The sequence below is a fragment of the Lampris incognitus genome, chromosome 17 (assembly GCF_029633865.1).
Source record: "Lampris incognitus isolate fLamInc1 chromosome 17, fLamInc1.hap2, whole genome shotgun sequence".
NCBI lineage: Eukaryota > Metazoa > Chordata > Actinopteri > Lampriformes > Lampridae > Lampris > Lampris incognitus.
Window position 1 is genome coordinate 8,230,003 of NC_079227.1, and position 23,696 is coordinate 8,253,698.

Below are 23,696 nucleotides of genomic sequence, written 5' to 3' on the forward strand. Positions count from 1 at the left end.
CTCTCTCTTAACCACAACGGTCCAGTACAATGTCCACATTACTGCTGATGCTGCACCAATCCACCTGTCAATCTCCTGCTCCATCCTACCCTCACTCCTCAACAAGACCCCAAGATACTTGAACTCCTTCACTTGAGGCAAAAACTCAACCCCAACCCGGAGAGAGCAATCCACAATTTTCCAGTAGCAAACCATGGCCTCAGACTCGGAGGTGCTGACTCTCATCCCAGCCATTTCACACTCAGCTGCAAACTGCCCCAGTTCGCGCTGGAGGTTGAGTTCTGATGAAGCCAACAAAACCACTCGTCTGTGAAGAGCAGAGATGCAATTCTGAGGTTCCCAAAATGGACACACTCCTCACCTTGGCTGTGCCTTGAGATCCTGTCCATGAATATCACAAACAGAATCGGAGACAAGGGACAACCCCGGTGGAGTCCGACACCCACCGAAAACGTGTTTGACTTTGTGCTAAGAATGCGGACACAGCTCTCACTTTGGTTATACAAGAACCAGATGGCTTGTAGCAACTGCCCCGGTACCCCATACTCCTGCAGTACCCCCCACGGAGTGCTCTGGGGTACAAGTCATAAGCCTTCTCCAAGTCCACAAAACACATGTAGACTAGCTGGTCAAACTCCCATGCCTCACTAATCATTTCCACCAGGGTAAAGAGTTCATCCGTTGTTCCACGGCCAGGACAGAATCCGCATTGTTCCTCCTGGATCTGAGGATCGGCAATCGGTCGGAGCCTCCTTTCCAGCACATTAGAGTAGACTTTCCCTGGGAAGCTGAGCAATGTGATGCCCCAATAATTGGAGCACACCCTCCAATCCCCTTTTTTAAATATGGGAACCACCACCCCAGTCTGCCACGCCACAGGTACAGTCCCTGACCTCCATGCAACACTGAAGAGGCATGTCAGCCAAGACAGCCCAACAATGTCCACAGCCTTTGGCATCTCTGGGCAAATCTCATCCACATCCGGTGCCTTGCCACCGAAGAACTTCTTAACTACCTCAGAGACCTCTACCAGAGATATGGGTGGGGCTTCTCCCGAGTCTTCAGACTCTACTTCCTCCACTGAGGATGTGTTAGCCGGGTTCAGGAGCTTCTCAAAGTGTTCTTTCCACCATAATGCATCTTAATTGAAATGAAAATGACGTCAGAGCAGCCGGATAAATCAATGACCAGTAATTGGTTTGGGCAAATCAACACCACCACCCCACCCCCTGCAAAAACAAAAGATACTGTAAACAGCTAATGAGAAGGCAAATTCAACTGAATAATGAAGTGGTAACGATATGGCTACTCAGTCTCACTATCAGGCAAAAAGGAGAGAAGAAAGGAGGCAAAGTAAGAGCAAGGGAGAAGAGATGAGCACATAGGAGAGAATAAGAGAAGAGGAGAAAGAAGAGGTTTCCCTCCTTTCTGAGTTCACACTGATACGTATCCTCTAAGAGGGAATATTTGCTGTATTCGTTAACACTGTCTGGAGCCCAGCGGTGATGCTATAACCATGTAGCTGACTTGAGATCAGACCCTGGCAAAACCTCTTAACCCTATCCAAACCCTTAACCCAGTTAACCTTTAACCCTTATCTCTGTGTCATAAACAGATAAACAGAACTCAACAGGTCAACTCCATTGTAACCATTAGTCTATATAAAGAGCAGAATATGAAGAGGACAGAACCCTTACAAAAGTATTAGTTTTTAGAACTACAGTATAAATGAAGTAAATTGGATGCAATATAATTGCAGTACTAGCGTACAAAAAACTGCCATATTACTGCAGTGATAAAAAACTGCATTTTATTGCAGTTGTACTACATCCAATTTACTGCATTTGTATTGCAGTCTAAAAACTGCAGTATTATTGTAGCTGTACTGCATCCAATTACAGCAGTGCCAAAACCCATTACTGCTGTAAAAAAACTGCAGTAATACATCTTCTATTAATGCAGTATAACTGCACTTGTACAATAGTACAGTACATTACAAATGTAATTTGTAATTGTAATGTAATTTGCAGTGTAATCAATACTGCAGTTTTCACTACTGCATTGTAATTGTGGTATTGTAGTTCTACAGTCCTGAAAACTAATACTGAATGGAAATTGATGCACGAATGTGGGTATGTGTCCTGGTCGCTGTGCTAGCGCCTCCTTTGGTCGGTCGAGGTGCCTGTTCGAGGGGGGCTGGGGGAAATAGCGTGATCCTCCCACGTGCTACGTTCCCCTGGTGAAACTCCTCACTGTCAGGTGAAAAGAAGCGCCTGGCGACTCCACATGTATTGGAGGAGACATGTGGTAGTCTGCAACCCTCCCCAGATCAGCAGAGGAGGTGGAGCAGTGACTGGGACGGGACGGGACGGATACAATTGGGGAGAAAAAATCCCCCCCCCGCCAAAAAAGTGATTTGTGGCTTCGGCCTTGTTCAGACTGCAAGCAAATTGAATTTGTTTCTCAAATCAGATCTTTAAGACAGATTGTCCGCATTGTTATTTGCAAGTGACCAGATCAGATTTGTGCGTCCAGACTCCAGCCATCACCAACCTATATCTATCTGCATGTGTTGCTGTGGTAACAACGTAGGCGTGAGTAACTACATACGCTGGTGACATGGTTTACCAACATGGAAGCACGAGAAATGGAGATCCATCATCTCGCCCTCCAAACAATCGCACTGTCAATTCACGGTGCAGAACTCCTCCATCGCACCAGGAAAACTCAGCGACGGAGGAGGCTGGTCTACATTGCAATGTTTCGTGCCGCAGTCATGGCAGGCTTCATAATGCAAAGAGAGGTGTGGTGTCATCCGCAAAGTAGTGCCTGACGGGAACATCCCAGTCCTCGGGACCTTTGATGATGATAGGTGGGCTTGCCAATTTTAGAATGAGCCGGGATTTGACATCGTTGTTGCGTTTTGTGTTGCAAGTGACACAAAAGACAGTTTGAAATTCGATTTGGGTGGCCAGAGCATCCGGACTGAGACGCATCTGTAGAAATCCGATTGGAATAGCGTTTCAAACCACCTCCAAATGTGGTTTAGGTACAATTTGCAAAAAGCACATTTCATGTAGTTTTTTTGCTGTCCTGACTTTCTTTTCTTTGGGGAGAGGGGGGATTTTCCCCCCTTTTTCTCCCCAATTGTATCTGGCCAATTGCCCCACTCTTCTGAGCCATCCCGGTCGCTGCTTCACCCCCTCTGCCAATCCAGGGAGGGCTGCAGACTACCACATGCCTCCTCTGATACATGTGGAGTTGCCAGCCGCTTCTTTTCACCTAACAGTGAGGAGTTTCGCCAGGGGGACGTAGCACGTGGGAGGATCACACTCTTCCCCCCAGTTCCCCTCCGCCCTGAACCTCCGCCCCGACCGACCAGAGGCATCGCTAATGTAGCGATCAGGACACATATCCACATCTGGCTTCCCACCCGCAGAAATGGTCAACTGTCTGTAGGGACGCCCGACCAAGCCAGAGGTAACATGGAGATTCAAACCAGCGATCCCCATGTTGGTAGGCAACAAAATAGACCGCTACACTACCCGGACTTTCTAAAATCAATCTGGATACAATCTGGATATGCCATAAAAGGGATTTGGGCTGGCAGTAGGATCAAGGCCTTTGGCCCTTAATCCCTCCCCATGGACATGCCTGTACATGCCTGACCCCCCCTCCCAAATTTGCAAACTAGCCAATCAAACTGACACAAATTTGTGCAATCACCCTGCCCCCCGTGCCCCCTGTCTTGCCCCTTGTTCAATCAGCGCCAAGAAATTTGTGTAATCACCGCCCCCGTCATGCTCCATGTCCCGCGCCTTGTCTAATCAGAGAAATTAGTAATTTGAGGTAGGAAACGAGAAAAGGAAAACAAGTATCTAATGACTCTGAATATTGCGTCACTGATACAGTGGGAAAATATCCTCCTTTACTTTCACCGAGCCAGTTGGTTTGATGGAAGGTTGCAGAGAAAAAGCCATAAAATCATAAATCAGGTGTCAACTGTGTTCAAGGTCTGTTGAGGGATCTTAGATGGGGAGCGCGTGAGTAACTTGAGCATTTCAAAGCACAGATTTCAACTCGTAACCAGGCCCAAGAAAGAAGAATTTGGCTGTTAGTCTCACAAACCTTCTAAAAAGACAAAGTTCAAACACATATAATGTAGAGACATTTTTGAAAGTCATTCCAGTAAAACTTGTGTGAATTAAAAGGAATCGGTTTAGTGGGAAAGAGAGGTTGAAGAGACGAAAACAAGTATTTAATGACTGAATACTGGGTTTCTGACACTGCCTGGAAAATAGCCCCCAGTATTTTCATAGCCAGTCAGACGGGTGGTTGCAAAGAAAAAGCCATTAAATCATAAATCAGTTGTCAAAGGTGTTTAAGCTCTTTCGAGATCTTGGATGGGGAGCATGTGATTGTTGTATAAAAGAAGTGCCTGCTCTACCGGAATCTCAAGAGGAATGTAGGAGTGTTTTTGTATAGTTGTGTTGCCTTTTCGTTTCCAGTTAAATACAGCTCCAAGGTCAGTGCCCTAACCTTTATCTTAGGAGGTGACGCATCTTAGACAGAAAGTTTTGCAGAAATGTGTGTTCATGTTTATGTAGCCATGGAAGAGAAAGTGTTGGAGAGAGAGAGCAAGACAGAGACGGAGAAAGTGAGAGCAAGTATTCCGTTTGATGTGGGACTCTGTTGTCACATTTCCGGGATGTTTTAGTTTGTCCCATAAATCAGGTGTCAAAGGCTAATCAGAATCAAACCACCATCTCTATTCCTGCCCCTCATTCCTTCGAACATCTTGCCTTCAGACTCTCTGGTCCCACTCCCTTGGTAACTGCCATTATCTACCGCTCCCCCCAAGCCAAACCCCTCCTCTCTCTAGGACTTCCCTGATTTTCTTACCCAGCTATGTGCAATCTCACCTTCCGTTCTCCTCCTGGGTGATTTTAGTACCTACATTGATGACACTGACTGTAAAGCTGCCATAGAATTCTTTGAACAATGCTTGAACTTCATAAAACACATCAACTTCCCAACTCACAGCCGTGGTCACATCCTGGACTTGGTCTGCTCCACTGGTCTCACAATACATCAACTCTCCAGCCTCAACCTCAATATCTCTGACCACCTGGCGATCACTGTGGACATGGACATCCCTATCCCCATCCCAAAAGTCAAATGCAAAATATCCTTCAAAAATCTCAACTCTCTCCCTCTGCTCTTCCTGCTTCTCTTTCCAGTAAAATGTCTGCCTCCCCTCCACCGCTGTTTGATAATCCATCCGATCTTGTGAATTATTATAATGACACACTCTCCTCCTGTCTTGATCAGCTAGCCCCCATAAAAAGCAAAATGTGTTCCTTTCATTTTTCCAAACTAAAATTGACACTATCTACAGCAACCTAACCCCCCCCCCCACACACACACACACACATTCATTAACCACTCAGGCCCTGTCAAAGTTTTCCCTTGTATCCCAAATGAAGCTGTCCAACTTTATGGTAGGAATGAGAAGCTCCACTTGTTTTCCGGATCTCATCCCATCCAATCTAGTTAGGGACTGACTCACAGCTATCTCCTCCCTCACCAAAGAAATGATTTACTCCTCATTCAGCTCTGGCTCAGTCCTCCATACACTTAAACTGGCTGCTGTCAACCCCATCCTCAAAAAAACCTGGACTCAACCCTGATATCATGAGCAATTTCCAGCCCATCTCTAATCTCTCATTTCTGTCAAAAATACTGGAACATGTTGTGGCCTCCCAGCTCAAAGCTCACCTCATCTCCGATGATCTGTTTGGACCATTTCAATCTGGTTTCTGCTCACAGCACAGAAACAGCCCTCCTTAAAGTAAACAATGCAAATTCAACATCTTCTCTTCAGACTCTGGCCACCTCAGCATTTTCATCCTCCTCAACCTCACTGCAGCTTTTGACACCATCAACCACACCATTCTTCTCTCCCGCCTTGAATCCCCACCCAACATCACTGGTAATACCCTCTCTCCTGGCCAAAGTCATATCTCACAAACAGACAACAGTTAATCAGCATTAACAACTGCACCTCCTTCACCGCTCCTCTGTCTCAAGGCATCCCCCGGGGTTTGGTGTTTGGTCCTCTCCTGTTCATCCTTTACAAGCTGCCCTTGATAACATCATCATTGTCTCCACTTCTGCTGTTATGCTGATGACATCCATTTCTACATCACCACTAAATCCATCACCACTGCAACTCACTCCCCTCTGACCAACTGCCTCACTGAAATTAAATCACAGATACAAGCCAACTTATTCTAACTAAACTGTGATAAATACAACATGGTCATCATCGGTCCCAAGTCCCTTACCAAAACCACTCACAACTTCTTCCTCACCATCGATAACTCCACTCTGTCCCCGTCACCGCACATCTGCAACCTCAATCATTTTCGACAGCAACCTCTCCTTTGAACACCGTGTCAATGAAATCACCAGAACTACCTTTTCCACCTAAAAAACAGCTTGTGTCCACCCATCACTCTCCCTCTCTGCTTCCAAAACTCTGATCCATGCCTTCATCACACCCAGAATTGACTACTGCAATAGCATTTTATACGGTTCATCATCCAAAGTCCTAAACAAACACCAGTACATCCAGAATTCTGCTGCTTACCTACTCCCGCTCCCGTGACCACATCACACCTGTCCTCCAGAACCTCCACTGGCTCCCTGTCCCACAACAGATCCAATTCAAAGTCCTTCTCCTCACCCACAAAGCCCTCTATAACCAAGCCCCCTCCTACTTAACCGACCTGCTCCACTACCGTACTCCTTCCTGCAGCCTTCGCTCCTCCGATGCCAACCTCCTGTCTCCACCACACAGGACTATGTACCAGACCTGGGGTGACAGAGCCTTCTCCATAGCTGCCTCCTCCCTCTGTAACTCCCTCCCCAAACCCATCAGAGACTGCACCGACCTGTCCATGTTCAAATCATTAATCAAAATTCAACTTTTTAGAATTTCTTTTTATTTGTGATTATTGTTGTGTGTTATATATTTTTAGGCTGTTGCTTTTATGTTTATTTTAACTCATGTAAAGCATCTGAGTACTCTGAAAAGCACTCTATAAATATATTATATGTATTATTATTATTAAATGTCATGTTGTTAGAAAATAATCCATCGGGAAAAATAATACAGTTTTGGGCAAAGATAATGTTTTAAAATATTTTTACAATAGAATGACTGAATTTGGTAAATACGTTAGGTGAGAATGTTTATTTGAAAAATATTTTTCACAGTTTTGTGGTCCAAAAAAAGTAAAATGAGTGAACCAGCGATCCCCGTGTTGGTAGGCAACGGAACAGACCGCTACGCCACCCGGACGCCCACTCTTAGATAGTTTTTAAGTTTAATTTCTCTGTTGTTTGGTCTAAAAGACCTTTAAAGTGACTCTTTTTGTATTTTTTTTTTATCTGCTTGTGATTGATTTAATCCATCTATTTCTATTGTAAAGCACTTTGAGCTGCATTTCATGTATGAAAGATGATATGTGAATTAAGTTCTTTATTATCGTATTATTATAATAATTATTACTGAATAGATAAGGCCCAGTGAGGGTGCCTGTACTTTGTATTAGGATGAACTAAGGTGTGGAAACATGTGTTTTAAAAGAAATCCCTGCAGCTTTCAATCAATCAGCTTTTCTCATGATTCTTTGCAGTGAAATGTGGAAAGTCTGTACCAAAGGACAACTAAAAGGCTCTTTGGCAATGAAAACATCTAGTTAGTGAGATATGCATGGGGCCTGATGTTATATAAGGTCTCTATAAAGCTGACAGGTAGGGGGAGAGAGAGATAGGGAGGTCATACAGTAGACATGCGAGTGACATGTAATGTGTGTTGTGTGTGCCAATGCTTTCTCAGAGTGACTCAGAAATAAAGGTAGATAGAGGAGGACAAAGATGGTCAAGCAGATGGACTGACAGAGAGAGCGGGGGGGGAGGGAGCGATAGAAGATCCCGTTGTAATGTACGAATAGATAACAGGGAGGAATTGTGTAAGCAAGCCAAAGGGCAGCAAAACTGGACCAGCTCAAACTGCAGTGACCCCAACATCTTCTACAGGAGGTCCAGTCCTGCTTTTTCCTTATCTCTGTACAACTGCTTGTGTCAGAGACAAGACGAGATAAACCGAGACGTTTTAGGTTATAGCAAAGGCTGTGTCCAAAATGAATCTGCAGCATTTGAAACACACCCAGAAAATTGAATCAGTTCATCTGGACACAAAGTTTAGTGGGAGAAAGTTACATGGGTGATGGGGGGGCATTTGAAATAGATGTGTACCGTAAACCAACACATACTGATCAGTAAGTAAGGTTTGACCCTCATCATCCACTGGAGCACAAACTAGGAGTCATCAGGACACTGTACTACCGAGCTGACAGTGTCCCCCACCGACACATTAGCCAGGGAAGGGGAGAAATCCCACACTAAACAGGCCCTGGGTAAGTGTGGTTATCCTAACTGGTCATTTGTCAAAACCAGGAAGACCCTCAAACAGTGCACCAGCCTATCAAAGAAAGGAGAAGAACAACAGCTGTCTAAGCATGAGCCAGTGGTGATTCCATATGTGGAGGGAGTGTCGGAACAGTTGAGATGTGTATTTTCCAAACACTGCATCTCAGTTGCTTTCAAACCCCAAAACACACTGTGCCAGAAGTTGGTCCATCCCAAGGATTGGGTCTCCCGGCACAAACAGAGAAATATAGTGTACGCTGTTAAGTGCCGGGAGAATTGCCGTGACTTGTACATTGGGGAAACTAAACAGACTATGGCGAAGCAGTTGGCACAACACAGAAGAGCTAACACATCAGGCCAGGACTCCATAGTCTACACCATCTACAGGCCAGTGGCCACTCTTGAGGATGTGCACATCCTTGACAGGGAGGAGCGCTGGTTTGAACAGGGAGTCACAGATGCCATCTATGTGAAGAGGGAACAAAACATCCCGGAACTGAGAGTACATCTGACACCATCTTACAATGTTGTGATTTGATTACAGCTATTCCCCAATCCTCTCTGAATAGTACCATTGTAACTCTAATTGAGGGTCATGCCAATTTGCATATGAAACCAAACGCCTGTTTCAGTCTTTATGCAACTGCATAAGCACACTTAGCCAATAAAGTTGATTCTGATTCTGACTGGAGTTCCAGACAGTTTGGAGGGTCCTCATCTGACCAACTTTGTTGCACAACTGCTAAGTGACATATTGAAGCTGGATGAGACATCGTTACTTGACCGAGCCCACGGCTCACTCTGTGCAAAACCCAAGGAGGGAGAAGTGCCCCATCCTTTCATCATCATCGTTTTTCACTACTTCCATGTCCGCAATGAAATTTTGCAACATGCTGGCAAATCCTCCTGGGGCTCCCCACTCCTGTACAAGGGGAAAAAACTTTTAATCTTCCCTAACTACACTGCCTCCATCTCCAAGAAGGCTGTTGCCTTTGCAGGTGTTAAGTGGCAGCTCCACTCCTGTCCCGGTACTAAGTTTGGTCTTCTGCTCCCAGCTGTATTAAAGACACCCTTGCCAGATGGATCGACGCATATAATCAATGATCAGGAGTCAGCCTTGGACTTAATGTAAGTATTAAAAAGTCAGTCACCCCCAATGCTGTGGTTTGGTGGGCAATAATATTTTTTTCTTCCATTTTTGCTGCCAACAGTGTGCTGCATAACTTATTCTATAAAGTTACCTTGAAAATTTAGATTTATTTTCTTATTTGTCACACTTCCATGAGTAATTAATACTCTCTAATTATCACAAATAACTCAGTGTTATGTCATATCACCTCTTTGATGGAACTTTGGTTTTATATCAACAGAGTTTAGATAGACAATGGGATTAGCATTTGTCTCGTTTGGGGAGGCGCTTATGCAGGGGAGGGTGGGAGGCTGGTTTGTTGTTCACTTGTTACTCACATGTACTTTGTTGTACTGTAATTTACTTGTCACTGGGCTACCTTACTTTAACTTTTGTATTGGTTATTCATTTATCATTGAGTTCACTTGTACATACATTCACTTAAAAGTTGAGAATAGGATATGGGTCAACCTAGTTCAACTTCAAGTTCAACTTTATTATCATGTGTATTGGAATACAATGAAATTCTTCATGCAAGGTTAGACACTAAGGAAGGACAAAATGACTTGTACTGATTGGCTAGACAGAGGGACCGAGCTGGGAAGGATGTGCAGCAGCTAAGGGCAATCAAGGATAGAGATGGAAATGTGCTGACAAGTGAGGAGAGTGTGTTGAGAAGGTGGAAGGAGTACTTTGAGGGGCTGATGAATGAAGAAAATGAGAGCGAGAGAAGGTTGGATGATGTGGGGATAGTGAATCAGGGAGTGTGGTGGATTAGCAAGAAGGAAATGAGGGCAGCTATGAAGAGGATGAAGAGTGGAAAGGCAGTTAGTCCAGATAACATACCTGTGGAGGCATGGAGATGTTTAGGAGAGATGGCAGTGCAGATTTTTAACTAGATTGTTTAACACAATCTTGGAAAGTGAGATGATGCCTGAGGAGAAGAAGCACACTGGTACCGATTTTCAAGAATAAGGGTGATGTGCAGAATTGCAGCAACTACAGAGGTATAAAGTTGATCAGCCACAGCATGAAGATATGGGAAAGAGTAATAGAAGCTAGGTTAAGAGGAGAGGTGACGATTAGTGAGCAGCAGTATGGTTTCAATGAAAGAGCACTACAGATGCCATGTTTGCTGTGAGAATGTTGATGGAGGAGTATAGAGAAGGCCAGAAGGAGTTATATTGTGTCTTTGTGGATTTAGAGAAACCATATGGACAGGGCGCTGAAAGAGGGGGTGTGTTATATTCTGAGGAAGTCGAGAGTTGCAGAGAAGTACGTAGGAGTGGTGCAGGATATGTATGAGGGAAGATGGGTTCAAGGTGGAGGTGGGATTACATCAAGGATCGGCTCTGAGCCCTTTCTTGTTTGCACTGGTGATGGACAGGTTGACGGACGAGATAAGGCAGGAGTCTCCATGGACTATGATGTTTGCGGATGACACTGTGATCTGTAACGAGAGTAGGGTGCAGGTTGAGGAGAGCCTGGAGAGGTGGAGGTATGCACTGGAGAGAAGAGGAATGAAAGTCAGTAGGAGCAAGACGGAATACATATGCGTGAATGAGAGGAAGGGCAGTGGAATGGTGAGGATGCAAGGAGTGGAGGTGATGAAAGCGTATGAGTTAAAATACTTGGGGTCAACTGTCCAAAGTAACGGGAAGTGCAGAAGAGAGGTGAAGAAGAGAGTACAGGCAGGGTGGAGTGGGTGGAGAAGAGTGTCAGGAGAGATTTACGACAGAGGGGTACGAGCAAGAGTTGAAGGGAAGGTTTACAAGATGTTATATGGTTTGGAGACAGTGGCACTGATGAAAAGACAGGAGGCGGAGTTGAAGATGCTAAGATTTTCACTGGGAGTGACGAAAAAGGACAGGATTAGGAACGAGTATATTAGAGGGACAGAAATAAATTCAGAAACATCTTGTCATTCTGTTCATGCACTTGCGCACATGAACTGAAATGAAGCACAAAGACAAAAACACATCCAAAAACTACAAGAACTACAAGAACACATATTTCCAAACTAATACATATATCTAAACAAAAAAACAAAAAAATCACTGTCCAGGAGAACCAACGCCAGCCAGGATGACTGTCAGAACTGCCAGTCTGCATGGACTAGCAGTTAGCTTAGCCTGCCCTGCTTCCACGTCCTGTCAGACTGCCAACAACTCAGTTTGGACGGTCTGGAGACAAAGCAAGAGAGGCAATATTGAGATGGCTTGGACATGTGTGGAGGAGAGATGCTGGGTATATTTCGAGAAAGATGCTGAATATGGAGCTGCCAGGGAAGAGGAAAAGAGGAAGGCCAAAGAGGAGGTTTATGGATGTGGTGAATGAGCACAAGTAGGTGGCTGGTGTGACAGAGGAAGATGCAGAGGACAGGAAGAAATAGAAAAAGATGATCCACTGTGGTGACCCCTAACGGGAGCAGCTGAAAGTAGTAGTAGTAGTACTAGTAGTAATAGTAGTAGTAGATACTGCTGTTATGTTATTTGTCTAGAAACCCAATAAATAACATTGGTTTTCTTTGGGGGGATTTCCCCCCCTTTTTTCTCCCCAGTTGTATTCGGCCACTCTTCCAAGCTGTCCCGGTAACTGCTCCACCCCCTCTGCCAATCCGGGGAGGGCTGCAGACTACCACATGCCTCCTCCAATACAGGTGGCGTCACCAGCCGCTTCTTTTCACCTGACACTGAGGAGTTTTGCCAGGAGGACGTAGCACCTGGGAGGATCACGCTATTCCCCCCCCCCCCTCCCAACAGGTGCCCCGACCGACCAGAGGAGGTGCTATTGCAGCGACCAGGACACATACCCCCATCTGGCTTTCCACCCGCAGACATGGCCAATTATATTTGTAGGGATGCCCGACCAAGCCGGAGGTAACAAAGGGATTTGAACCGGCAATCCCTATGCTGGTGGGCAATGGAATAGACCACTATGCTACCCGGATGCCCTCCCCCAATAAATAAAGTTTTGAAAAGACAAAATGAAAACTATAGACTGTGTTCCACTGCTGCCTCATGCCATCTAGTTTCCTACACTGACAGACGACTGGGACAGGATCAGAAACTGACAGAATGGTTCTCGAAAGGGTCCAGGAACTCGTTTAAAACCCTCACAACAGGTGTTACCAAATGAGATTTAGCCAGTCTGCTCGGTGACGGCAGCAGGGGATGCACACTGCAGACTGGTTGAATACACTGCTCACAATGCTCATGAGAAGTACCACAGACCAGCCGCCATCTTTAAATTACATGGTACACAGCAGATGGATCTGTCTGTCACAGGAACGTTAAAATGAAGAAAAATGCGGTAAGGAGTCCAACCTCGGCCATGTTCGGGAAGCTGCTGATCACAACATATGACATCACGTGTTTGATGATGTCAGCAGTTTCACGGTCACTTTATAAATCACCACCATATTCAGCAATATGACAGAAATAGAAGGGGGGGGGCGCAATGAAAACGCACCTATCGACAAAAAACAAGTAAGGGTGTGAGCTCCTGCATACATATCTATAACGATGTTCATTAAGTCCACGGGCCTCAGAATCAGAACCGGTCATTGACAACTTATCGTCAATGTGCAGTATGTAATGAAATGAAATGAAGTTTCCTTTATTACTCCCCTTGGGGAAGTTCAGTTACTGCAAATAAACCCACTCGAAGCTGTGATCTGTGTAGCCAGCAGCAGTGGGCTGCCGCCTTCATGCAGCACCCGGGGACCAACTCCAGTTCTTTTCCCATTGCCTTGCTCAGGGGCACAGACAGGAGTATTAGCCCTACCTGCATGTCTTTTTGACAGTGGGGGGAAACCGGAGCACCGGGAGGAAACCCACCGCAGACACGGGGAGCACATGCAAACTCCACACGGAGGATGACCTGGGATGACCCCCGAGGTTGGACAACCCCGGGGTTCGAATCCAGGACCTTCTTGCTGTGAGGCGACAGCGCTAACCACTGGGCCACAGTGCCGGCCAACGTCAATGTGTGATCAGCTAGTCAATGTATACTCAAACTCATGGGAAAAAATTAACCATTTGCATCATGTGTTGTGTCAGGCTGTCACAGGAAGAATGCCAAAGAGCACTGCCAAAAAACACCAGAAAAGCCACCAAGAGGATGACTCGATAAAGAGTTTTAATCCTAAAATAAAATGAAAAGTACAATTATGAGGTATGACTGTGATACAAGACAGATTCTTTGGGCTTCTCATAACATTACTGTATTTGTAGCGAGGGAGACGAGTTCACCCAGCTCTGGCGAGTGTATTACAGTTTAACACGCCAAATAAGATAGGTGATGAAATAAAGCTATTGTCCCTTCTCTACTAGCGATTAGCGTTGGGCTGAGACTATCGGCGTAATGCTGTATCCTAGCAGGCTCATAGTATATTGTACTATCACAGTAGGTACATGTGCAGGGGTTGAATGTGGAAATTTGCATGTAGGTGGATGTGTGTATGTAATGGATAGGGACCTCGCATGTCCTGGGGCTGGTTTACGTCTATGTGGATGATGGAACATTCTCTCTCTCTCTCTCTCTCTCTCTCTCTCTCTCTCTCTCTCTCTCTCTCTCTCGCTCTGCAGAAAAAAAGTATGACTATGTGATTTTTAAAAATCACTGTTTGTTCAGGTGTTATGGTCTCACACGTGCACACACACACACGCACAAGCAGCGCCAATGCGACAGCTATCTGATCCTGATGCGCCACAGCTGGTCAGGGAACAGACAAACACACACACACACATGCGCACACACACGATTGTTGGCGTGCTCGGGGGTACTCGGGGTTGAGCGGTTCACAGCGAGAACGTCAACCGTTTTTTTCATGTCGTCTTTTTTCCTCCGGTTGGTTTGTGTGAACTCACCCTTTACCAGACAAACCCCCAGCGGCCTCGCCTCGGATGAGGGCTGCACCACACTGGCAGGAAGTCGGACGAAATGTTTCGGTTTGGTTTTGTTTTTTTGCAGCTCTTTACGCTGAATTAATTTGAACCTCGAATGTAAAAATGAAACACGCTGGTCACATGATGAGACGGTATTGTTTAGGATTTGAACGGTTCGAATAAAATGTTATGCCCAATTGGGAAAAAAAAAAACCAACTTAAAGCTAAATCTATAGTTTATTTATGCAGCATAGCGAGGTGATTAAAAACTAAATGTGATGCGTATCAATATTGTGCTGAAGCGTTAGCATGCAGTCAAACAGCTAAATGAATACTTAACACGTACACGCTGTGCTGAAGCGTTAGTGATGCACAAGGCTCAGCGTTTTCGGTTTTTACCCATTTTCGCTGAAAAACGCCCAGATTTTTTTTAAAAGGAGCAGATCGGCTTAAACTGATTTTCACCCGGATTTTATGCTTCCACGGATCCAAAAGTTGGTCCTGTTCGTGTGAGGTTATGCAACAGTGTCCTCTTGTGGCAAAATTCGACATGCTGGATGGCTTTGGAAAATCAAAACTGAAAACTGAGCCTTGGCAATGCAGCATAGGGGGGGGGGGGGGGGGTTCGGGCAGCATAGCGGTCTATTCCGTTGCCTACCAACGCGGGGATCGAATCCCCGTGTTGCCTCCGGCTCGGTCAGGCGTCGCTACAGGCACAATTGGCCGTGTCTGCGGGTGGGAAGCTGGATATGGGTATGTGTCCTGGTCGCTGCAGTAGCGCCTCCTCTGGTCGGTTGGGGTGCCTGTTTGGGGAAGGGGGGGGGGTAACATGATCCTCCCTTGCGCTATGTCCCCCTGGCGAGACGCCTCACTGTCAGGTGAAAAGAAGCGGCTGGTGACTCCTTATGTATCGGGAGGAGGCATGTGGTAGTCTGCAGCTCTCCCCGGATCAGCAGAGGGGGTGGAGCAGCGACCGGAAGAGTGGTGTAATTGGCCCGATACAATTGGGGATAAAAACGGGGAACCCCCCCCCCCCCCCAAAAAAGCCATGCAGCATAGGAAGTTAAAGCAATACAGGACACAGACATGTTAAACTGCCATCAGTCTAGTGAGTACAACACACAACGTATCACAGACCCGTCATGATAATCTAGTGAGTGTACAACACACAACATATCACAGACCTGTCATGATAATCTAGTGAGTGTACAACACACAACGTATCACAGACCCGTCACGACAATCTAGTGAGTGTACAACACACAACGTATCACAGACCCGTCATGATAATCTAGTGAGTGTACAACACACAACATATCACAGACCCGTCATGATAATCTAGTGAGTGTACAACACACAACGTATCACAGACCCGTCACGACAATCTAGTGAGTGTACAACACACAACGTATCACAGACCCGTCACGACAATCTAGTGAGTGTACAACACACAACGTATCACAGACCCGTCATGATAATCTAGTGAGTGTACAACACACAACGTATCACAGACCCGTCACGACAATCTAGTGAGTGTACAACACACAACGTATCACAGACCCGTCATGATAATCTAGTGAGTGTACAACACACAACATATCACAGACCCGTCATGATAATCTAGTGAGTGTACAACACACAACATATCACAGACCCGTCATGATAATCTAGTGAGTGTACAACACACAACGCATCACAGACCCGTCATGATAATCTAGTGAGTGTACAACACACAACGCATCACAGACCTGTCATGATAATCTAGTGAGTGTACAACACACAACGTATCACAGACCCGTCATGATAATCTAGTGAGTGTACAACACACAACGTATCACAGACCCGTCACGATAATCTAGTGAGTGTACAACACACAACGCATCACAGACCCGTCATGATAATCTAGTGAGTGTACAACACACAACGCATCACAGACCCGCCACGACAATCTAGTGAGTGTACAACACACAACGTATCACAGACCCGTCACGATAATCTAGTGAGTGTACAACACACAACGCATCACAGACCCGTCATGATAATCTAGTGAGTGTACAACACACAACGCATCACAGACCCGCCACGACAATCTAGTGAGTGTACAACACACAACGTATCACAGACCCGTCACGATAATCTAGTGAGTGTACAACACACAACGCATCACAGACCCGTCATGATAATCTAGTGAGTGTACAACACACAACGTATCACAGACCCGTCATGATAATCTAGTGAGTGTACAACACACAACGCATCACAGACCCGCCACGACAATCTCTCCAGATGAGACAAACTAGAAACATGACGACACAGCAAATATGCTGAGGCAACCGTCACTCTCGGACCGTTTTCGCAATACTGAGTTTTATGGATATTTCTGGAGCTGGGGTGGCGGGGGCGGGCGGGGGGGGGGGGGTCCACATTTGGGACCATTAAATGTATTGTGTGTCACAACACGGCCTTAGAGAAACTGACTTGCGGGCCCATTTTGGAACTAGACTGGGTATTTGGACAAACACGGATCTGCATTCATTTCAGCGGGAGGTCTGGGAGGCGTCCAAGTAAAGCATGCTGTTTACCATCAGCTGTAACCCAAACCGTCCACATGTACGTTCGTCCGCAGGCCCGGCTGCAGGCGTGTGTGTGCCGGTGTGCGTGCGTGTGTGTAGTGTTGACAGAAACACTAGCTAACGCTCGTCATCCAATGAGTAAAACAAGATGGTTAAAACTGACACGGGGAACTTAACTATTCACAGACTACCTTACTCTCCCCTCACCTGCCCTCTCTCTACTGCAGCTTTGCCTCCCAGGTTTTTTCGTCACTGCTGTACCTCTTCTGCGAGAAAGCAGCGGTTTCAGCCGCGCTGCTGCTCGTTATTCATGTCTTCGTTTTAAATCGTGGAAGGTGTCTGGGGCTGTCGGGTATTTGTACAGATGTGCAGGCGTGCATGCACCCAGCCTAGCATCTGCAGATGCAGTTGGAGACGGTAAATGTACAGAGTCTTGGTCAAAGCCACTTAAACAGAACGGGTCATTTTGAATGTTATAAAAAAGACCCGTCGACAGACAGTCCTCCACCTCACTACACCCGTCTGCTGCCACCACGTCATCGCGGGATGTGTTTTTTTTCCTGTCAATGAATGACTAACTTTCTAGACCTAGTTATGTAATCTTAAGTATCTGATATATTGTTATGGCGACAGGCATGGGCGCAAGTCCACGAGTACTGGGACGGCATCTAGCGCTTTAACTGTGCCCCCGCCCACAGGGTCAGCGGTTGCGTCAGGGAGGGCATCCGACGTAATATTTTGCCAAATCGTTACGCGGGTCGACAAGACCATACCGGATCTGTCGAGGCCCGGGTTAACGACGGCTGCCATCGGTGCTGTGCCCTCACACGGTACCGACGGAGACTGTAAGATCCGCTGTGGCGACCCCCGAGGAACAGGGAACGAGCCGGAAGAAGAAGAAGGAGAATTATCTGATCTAACGTTCCCAAATTTCACGGTAAACACTGCCTGATACATTCCAGAATGGTCCGCTGGAGGTCCTGCAGAGCAGACGTCCACGTTGGTTTTATGTGAACGCTGACTGGAAAAACAATCCTTCCACATGTTTGGCGTGGGCCAAGAGGGAACAATAGCCGTGTTTCTAAATAAATGCTAAAAAAAAATATTTTTTTTAAAAAAATGAAGTGCTGTTAAGCTGCATTTTCTCCCAGTGAGCTGGATTTCATACTTCACCACAAACATCCAAGAGATTAAGTGGGGCGGCTTGATGAATAGTACTGACCACATCAGAAAACTGATTAGTACTGACTACACCAGAAAAATGATTAGTACTGACTACACCAGAAAAATGATTAGTACTGACGACACCAGAAAAATGTGAAAACCCATTTCAAAAGCTCTCTGTGGTATAAGCTCAACGCTGCACCTCGGGCATTTGTCAAACCCCCTGGTGCAATATTGAGTTTACTCCTTTTTTTGTTGTCGTTGTTGGAATTTCCCCCCTTTTTCTCCCCAATTGTATCCGTCCAATTACCCCACTCTTCCGGCGGCTGCTCCACCCACCCTCTGCCGACCCGGGGAGGGCTGCAGACTACCACATGCCTCCTCCGATACGTGTGGAGTCGCCAGCCGCTTCTTTTCACCTGACAGTTGAGGAGATAGTTTGCTCCGCCATTTTGGAGACAGGTGAGGTTAAAGTCAGGACGCAGAGCTCGGCCCTTTGAGAGCCGGCATAGACCGTAACCTCTGAGAAGTTGAATGAAGAGGACAAGAAGGTATGTAACATGTTCACGTGGATTTGCAGGGATGTCAGTGCATTGCCCTGAGCCGCCCAAAGAGCCAACAGCCAGGTTTTGGACTTGGCGCGTGCGGCGAAAAAGTGCGTGTGCATCTTGGCGGGCTGAATCCTTGTGGATTCTCTGCAGAAGCTGGACGTCGCGGGCTGAGAGACAAGCAACACGTGTGCATGTGTGTGTGCTTTGGTGTTAACGTGGGACTTGCCTGGTAACAGCGCGGGTGCAAATGGTCACCATGAAGCAGCAGGCGACGATCATCCAGCCCCAGCCGCCGTCCGGTGGCGCCCCCGCACACTGCCGCTTCTTGTGGGTGACTGCTGCAGCCTGTACCATCGTTGCCCGTAACTGGCCGGTTCTGGGTCTGGAAAGTCCACCGTGCAGGCCTGGGTGCTGCGAGGGTTAATGGAAGGTTCCTAGTTTCTGTCTTCCCTCTCCTCCCTCTGTTCCTCTTGATTTTCTTTTCTAAAAAAAGAAGGAAGTTTTAAAGTTTTTTTTACAATCTGCCGCTCTCTCTCTCTCTCTCTCTCTCTCTCTCTCTCTCTCTCTCTCTCTCTCTCTCTCTCTCTCTCTCTCTCTCTCTCTCTCTCTCTCTCTCTCTCTCTCTCTCTCTCTCTCTCTCTCTCTCTCTCTCTCTCTCTCTCTCTCTCTCTCTCTCGCTATATATATATATATATATATATAAAGTCATTTCACCAAGAGAAAATACCAACCCCAATGTCTGTTTCATCATTGAAAATCTCTGCTGCTCTGTCTGATTTCACTATTTTCACACACACCCCCCCCCCGCACACACACACACACACACACATGGCCTGGGTGGTCCCGGGTCCCTCTGGTTCTGTTCTCTCTTCACATTGTACATCTGTCTGTCTGCCTAGCTCAGCTGTGAGCTGCTGGAATACCCAGCAGAACAACCATTCCCAGCATCGACAACACACATCCTGTGTGTGTGTGTGTGTGTGTGTGTGTGTGTGGTCACAGAGGAACTCTGTGATGAAGCCGGAGGAGAGGACGTGAGCTGATGTCTGAGTCTAATAGATCTCGGTCAGGTCAACCAGCGCCATTGGAAGAAAAAAAAATGAAAAATCAAATTTTTGTCACAGTAGAGTCCGATTCTATCTCTCCAGCTGAAAGAGGGAGGACCCCGACACTTACACAAAAGACGAGCGGAGCCGAAACACAGCGGAGCCGAATCAAGTCTCTCAGTCTCGAGTCCCCTCGCCTCTTTGGACCGGGAACTGACGGAGGAGAGCCGACTTGGGTCTTAGGAGCTCCTCTCCCCCTTTTATTTGCTGGCCGCGGATGAAAAGCAAACTAAAACCTCGCCAGAAAAATCACCTCTGTAGTCAATGAATCACAGGGCCCCCAACCCTTTACTGCAGAAGTTACAGCCAGTTGCAGAGGTGATGAGACATTAACCCAAACACACACACACACACACACACACACACACACACAAACACACACGCCTCTCAGAGCGGAGACCTGACCTGTGCCATTAACACCAGGCCGAGTTTCATTTATCCTTCACGTCCTTCGCGGTTCGGCTGAGAGGGACCCGGCGGCGGGGTTCGAGTCCTGGTTCGGGGGTTCAAGTCAAAACAAAACGAATGCTCTTTGGCTGTGTCAACAGCAGCGACACGTGCCCACACTGTTCCACATATCGACGCCCACCGCAAATCCCGGCTGCACGCGGATCCATTCAGAACAGCTGACAGCCCAGGCCGGCGGCGTTTCTCTCCCCCCCCCCCCCCCCCTTAACTCACACAGCTTCGGCGACACCTTGGCCCGAGTCCAGTTGGGGGTGTCAGGTGGCATAAATGGAGCGCACCCGGGTAGAGTGGTCCGGGCGTATTGGTGACCCGTTGGTGTATGTGTGTTTATTTCAGTCCCGGGAGTCCCAGTGAAAGAGGGCGAGAGAGAGACGGAGGGGTGTTTACTGCCAACGGGAGAGCGGAGTCGGGGTCAAGTCTGAAATATGAACTCTGACCTAGTTGAAACACACCGGGTCAAACCGAGTCGGGGACAAACTGACACACTTAAGACCCGACCAAAAGGAAAGGGATTTTTATCCAGAGAATGGGTTTTATGGGTTTCGTTTGAAGCATATTTATGTTTCAAAATGGTTGAAATAACATAAATATGCTTAATCAGCATTCATGTATACGCCTTATTATATTTACGGTCGACCACGTGGACGGTTACGGTTTGCTCACACCACTCGCTCATGTTGACTGTACCAACGAAACAAATCCTGAATAAAAGAAAATTGGCGATTGCCAAAAGATTTCTTGATGAGTTCCGACAGTTTTGACAGCTGTGCGTCTGACAAGTTATTACAGGAGGCCCAACATCGCGCAACGACACATGACAGGTGGGCTGTCTGGAAAAGCTAAACTAGGTCGAACTGTTCCCATGTTATCTGTGGGATATAATGTGTATATCATGACTGTATAGAGAGAGTTTTGGACCAACTTATCAAACGATCGACACCTGAGGATTTTAATCAGGGAATTCTCTGATCTCCTTCACCACTTTATATAAATAAATAAATAAATAAATAAATAAATAAATACTATATAAAATATATTTTATATATATATATATATATATATATATATATATACACAATAAATAAATATAATATAAATAACAATTGCATATAAATATATACATATATATATATTATAAATGTAATGATGATGATAATTATTATTATTATTGCTCTGAAATATGACAACATTCTCGGAGATTTCGACATCCGCATTTGCTGTCCCTCCGAAGCCATGACCTGCGATTTTATAAATTTGCTTGAATCCTTTGGTCTCCGGCAAGCTGTGAATTGCCCAACCCATAATCGAGACCATACCTTAGATGTAGTTCTCTCCTCGGGTCTTTCTATCTCCAGCTCTGTGATGGATTTTCACCTATCTGAGTACACGGCAACCATTTTTGACCTTGATTTGGCACACACTTTTCCTGTCCGCCCTGTTCTTCGCCGCTCCCACACTCTAAATTCTTCCACTGCAACACAGTTTGCAAAAGCAACAGAGAGGCTCCCATCATCAAGTATCAGGGCTGCACCATCTCATGTGAGCACACAGGAACCTGTCCCTTTATTTGTTCCCCCCCCCCTTTTCTCCCCAATTGTATCCAGCCAATTACCCCACTCTCCGGAGCCGTCCGGATCTCTGCTCCACCCCCTCTGCCAATCCAGGGAGGGCTGCAGACTACCACATGTTTCCTCCAATACATGTCGAGTCGCCAGGTCCTTCTTTTCACCTGACAGTGAGAACTTTCACCAGGGGGACGTAGCGCATGGGAGGATCATGCTATTTCCCCCAGTTCCCCCCGTCCCGAACAGGCAGCGCGACTGACCAGAGGAGATGCTACTGCAACTACCAGGATACATACCCACAGCTGGCTTCCCAACCGCAGACACAGCCAATTGTGATTGTAGGGACGTCCGACCAAGCCGGAGACAACACAGGGATTTGACCCGGCGATCCCTGTGTTGGTAGGCAATGGAATAGACAGCTATGCCACCCGGATGCCCACTTCTCTCTTTATTTAACAGTACTGTTTCTGCCAGCCTTGACTCTGCTGCACCGGTCAAAACCAAAAAATGTAAGCCTTTGGCCTCACTGTGTCTTAATAACAATACTTAGAGACATAAGAAGAGCATGCAGAAGGGCAGAGTGGAAGTGGAAGCGGGATAAATTGCAGATTTCGTTTCGCATTTTGAAGGATCTCTTGGATAAATGCTAGCGGGCTGTCAAAATGCCAGCGCTCCATACTTTTCTGAGCTTATTGACAAAAACTGTCATAATCCCAGGGTACTTTTCAGTGTGTTAATGTCACCTCCTCCTCTCCCACCTCCTGCTTAGAAGTGTCTGTCTCCAAATGTGAGAATTTTCTAAACCTCTTCAGAGACAAAGTACTTGACATCAGAGCCAGTATTATTCAATCTGTAAATAGTCTATCCATCTATAGTCTATCTACTCTGAGAATACTGCAGTTCTGAATTCCCTTAACTCCATCGCTTTACCAGAACATCATAATATTATCTCGTCTATGAAGACCTCCGCTTGTTCTCTCAACATTATTCCAACTCAACTCTTTAAAGAAGTTATCTGCACCATTGGCCCCAGCATTCTTTCAATAGCTCCCTGGAAACCAGCCATGTTCCCCAATCTTTTAAACATGCAGTTGTCCAGCCACTTAAAAAAAAAAAAGAATCTAGATCCCTCAGTCCTGAATAATTACAGACCAATCTCCAAATTCCCCTTTCTTTCTACAATCCTTGGAAAAGTAGTTTTTAACGAATTGTTGTCCTACCTGGCTCAAAACTGCATTTTTGAAAAATTCCCATCTGCTTTCAGAGCTCTTCACAGAATTGAATCTGCATTACTGAGAATAACTAATGACCCTCTTCTAGCTGCTAACTCAGGTAACTGCTCTGTCCTCTTGCTCCTAGATGTAACTACAGCATTTGACACAGCTGCCCATTCTGTTCTCATTCCCAGATTGAACCAATGGGCAGGGGTCTCTGGTTCCTCCGTAAACTAGTTTTCTTCATATTTATCGAACAGATCTTTCAGTATCTCTATTAGCAACTAGTCTTCTTCCTCAGCACCCCATCTCCTGTGGTGTCCCCCAAGGTCCTGTATTGGGTCCAATCCTCTTCTCCATCTATTTGCTTCCACTAGGCCAGCGTTTCTCAAACCTCTCCTGGCGGACCACTTGTCCTGCATGTTTTAGATCTCTCCCTGCTCCAACACAGCTGATTCAAATGATCAACTCGTTATGAGCCCCCGAAGCTGCCTAATAACAAAACTGATCATTTAAATCAGCTGTGTTGGAGCAGGAA

The 23,696-nt window shown here is 46.3% G+C and overlaps 1 protein-coding gene across 1 annotated transcript in view; it reads right to left on the reverse strand.

Annotated features, from left to right (window-relative positions):
• The window catches only part of LOC130127895 (monocarboxylate transporter 12-B-like), a 38,948-nt gene extending 19,789 nt beyond the window's left edge, over positions 1-19,159 (reverse strand). The window contains 1 exon segment of the mRNA XM_056297610.1: positions 19,032-19,159. Within this exon segment, the coding sequence (XP_056153585.1) occupies positions 19,032-19,159 (128 nt within the window).
• Between the last annotated feature and the right edge of the window lie 4,537 nt (positions 19,160-23,696).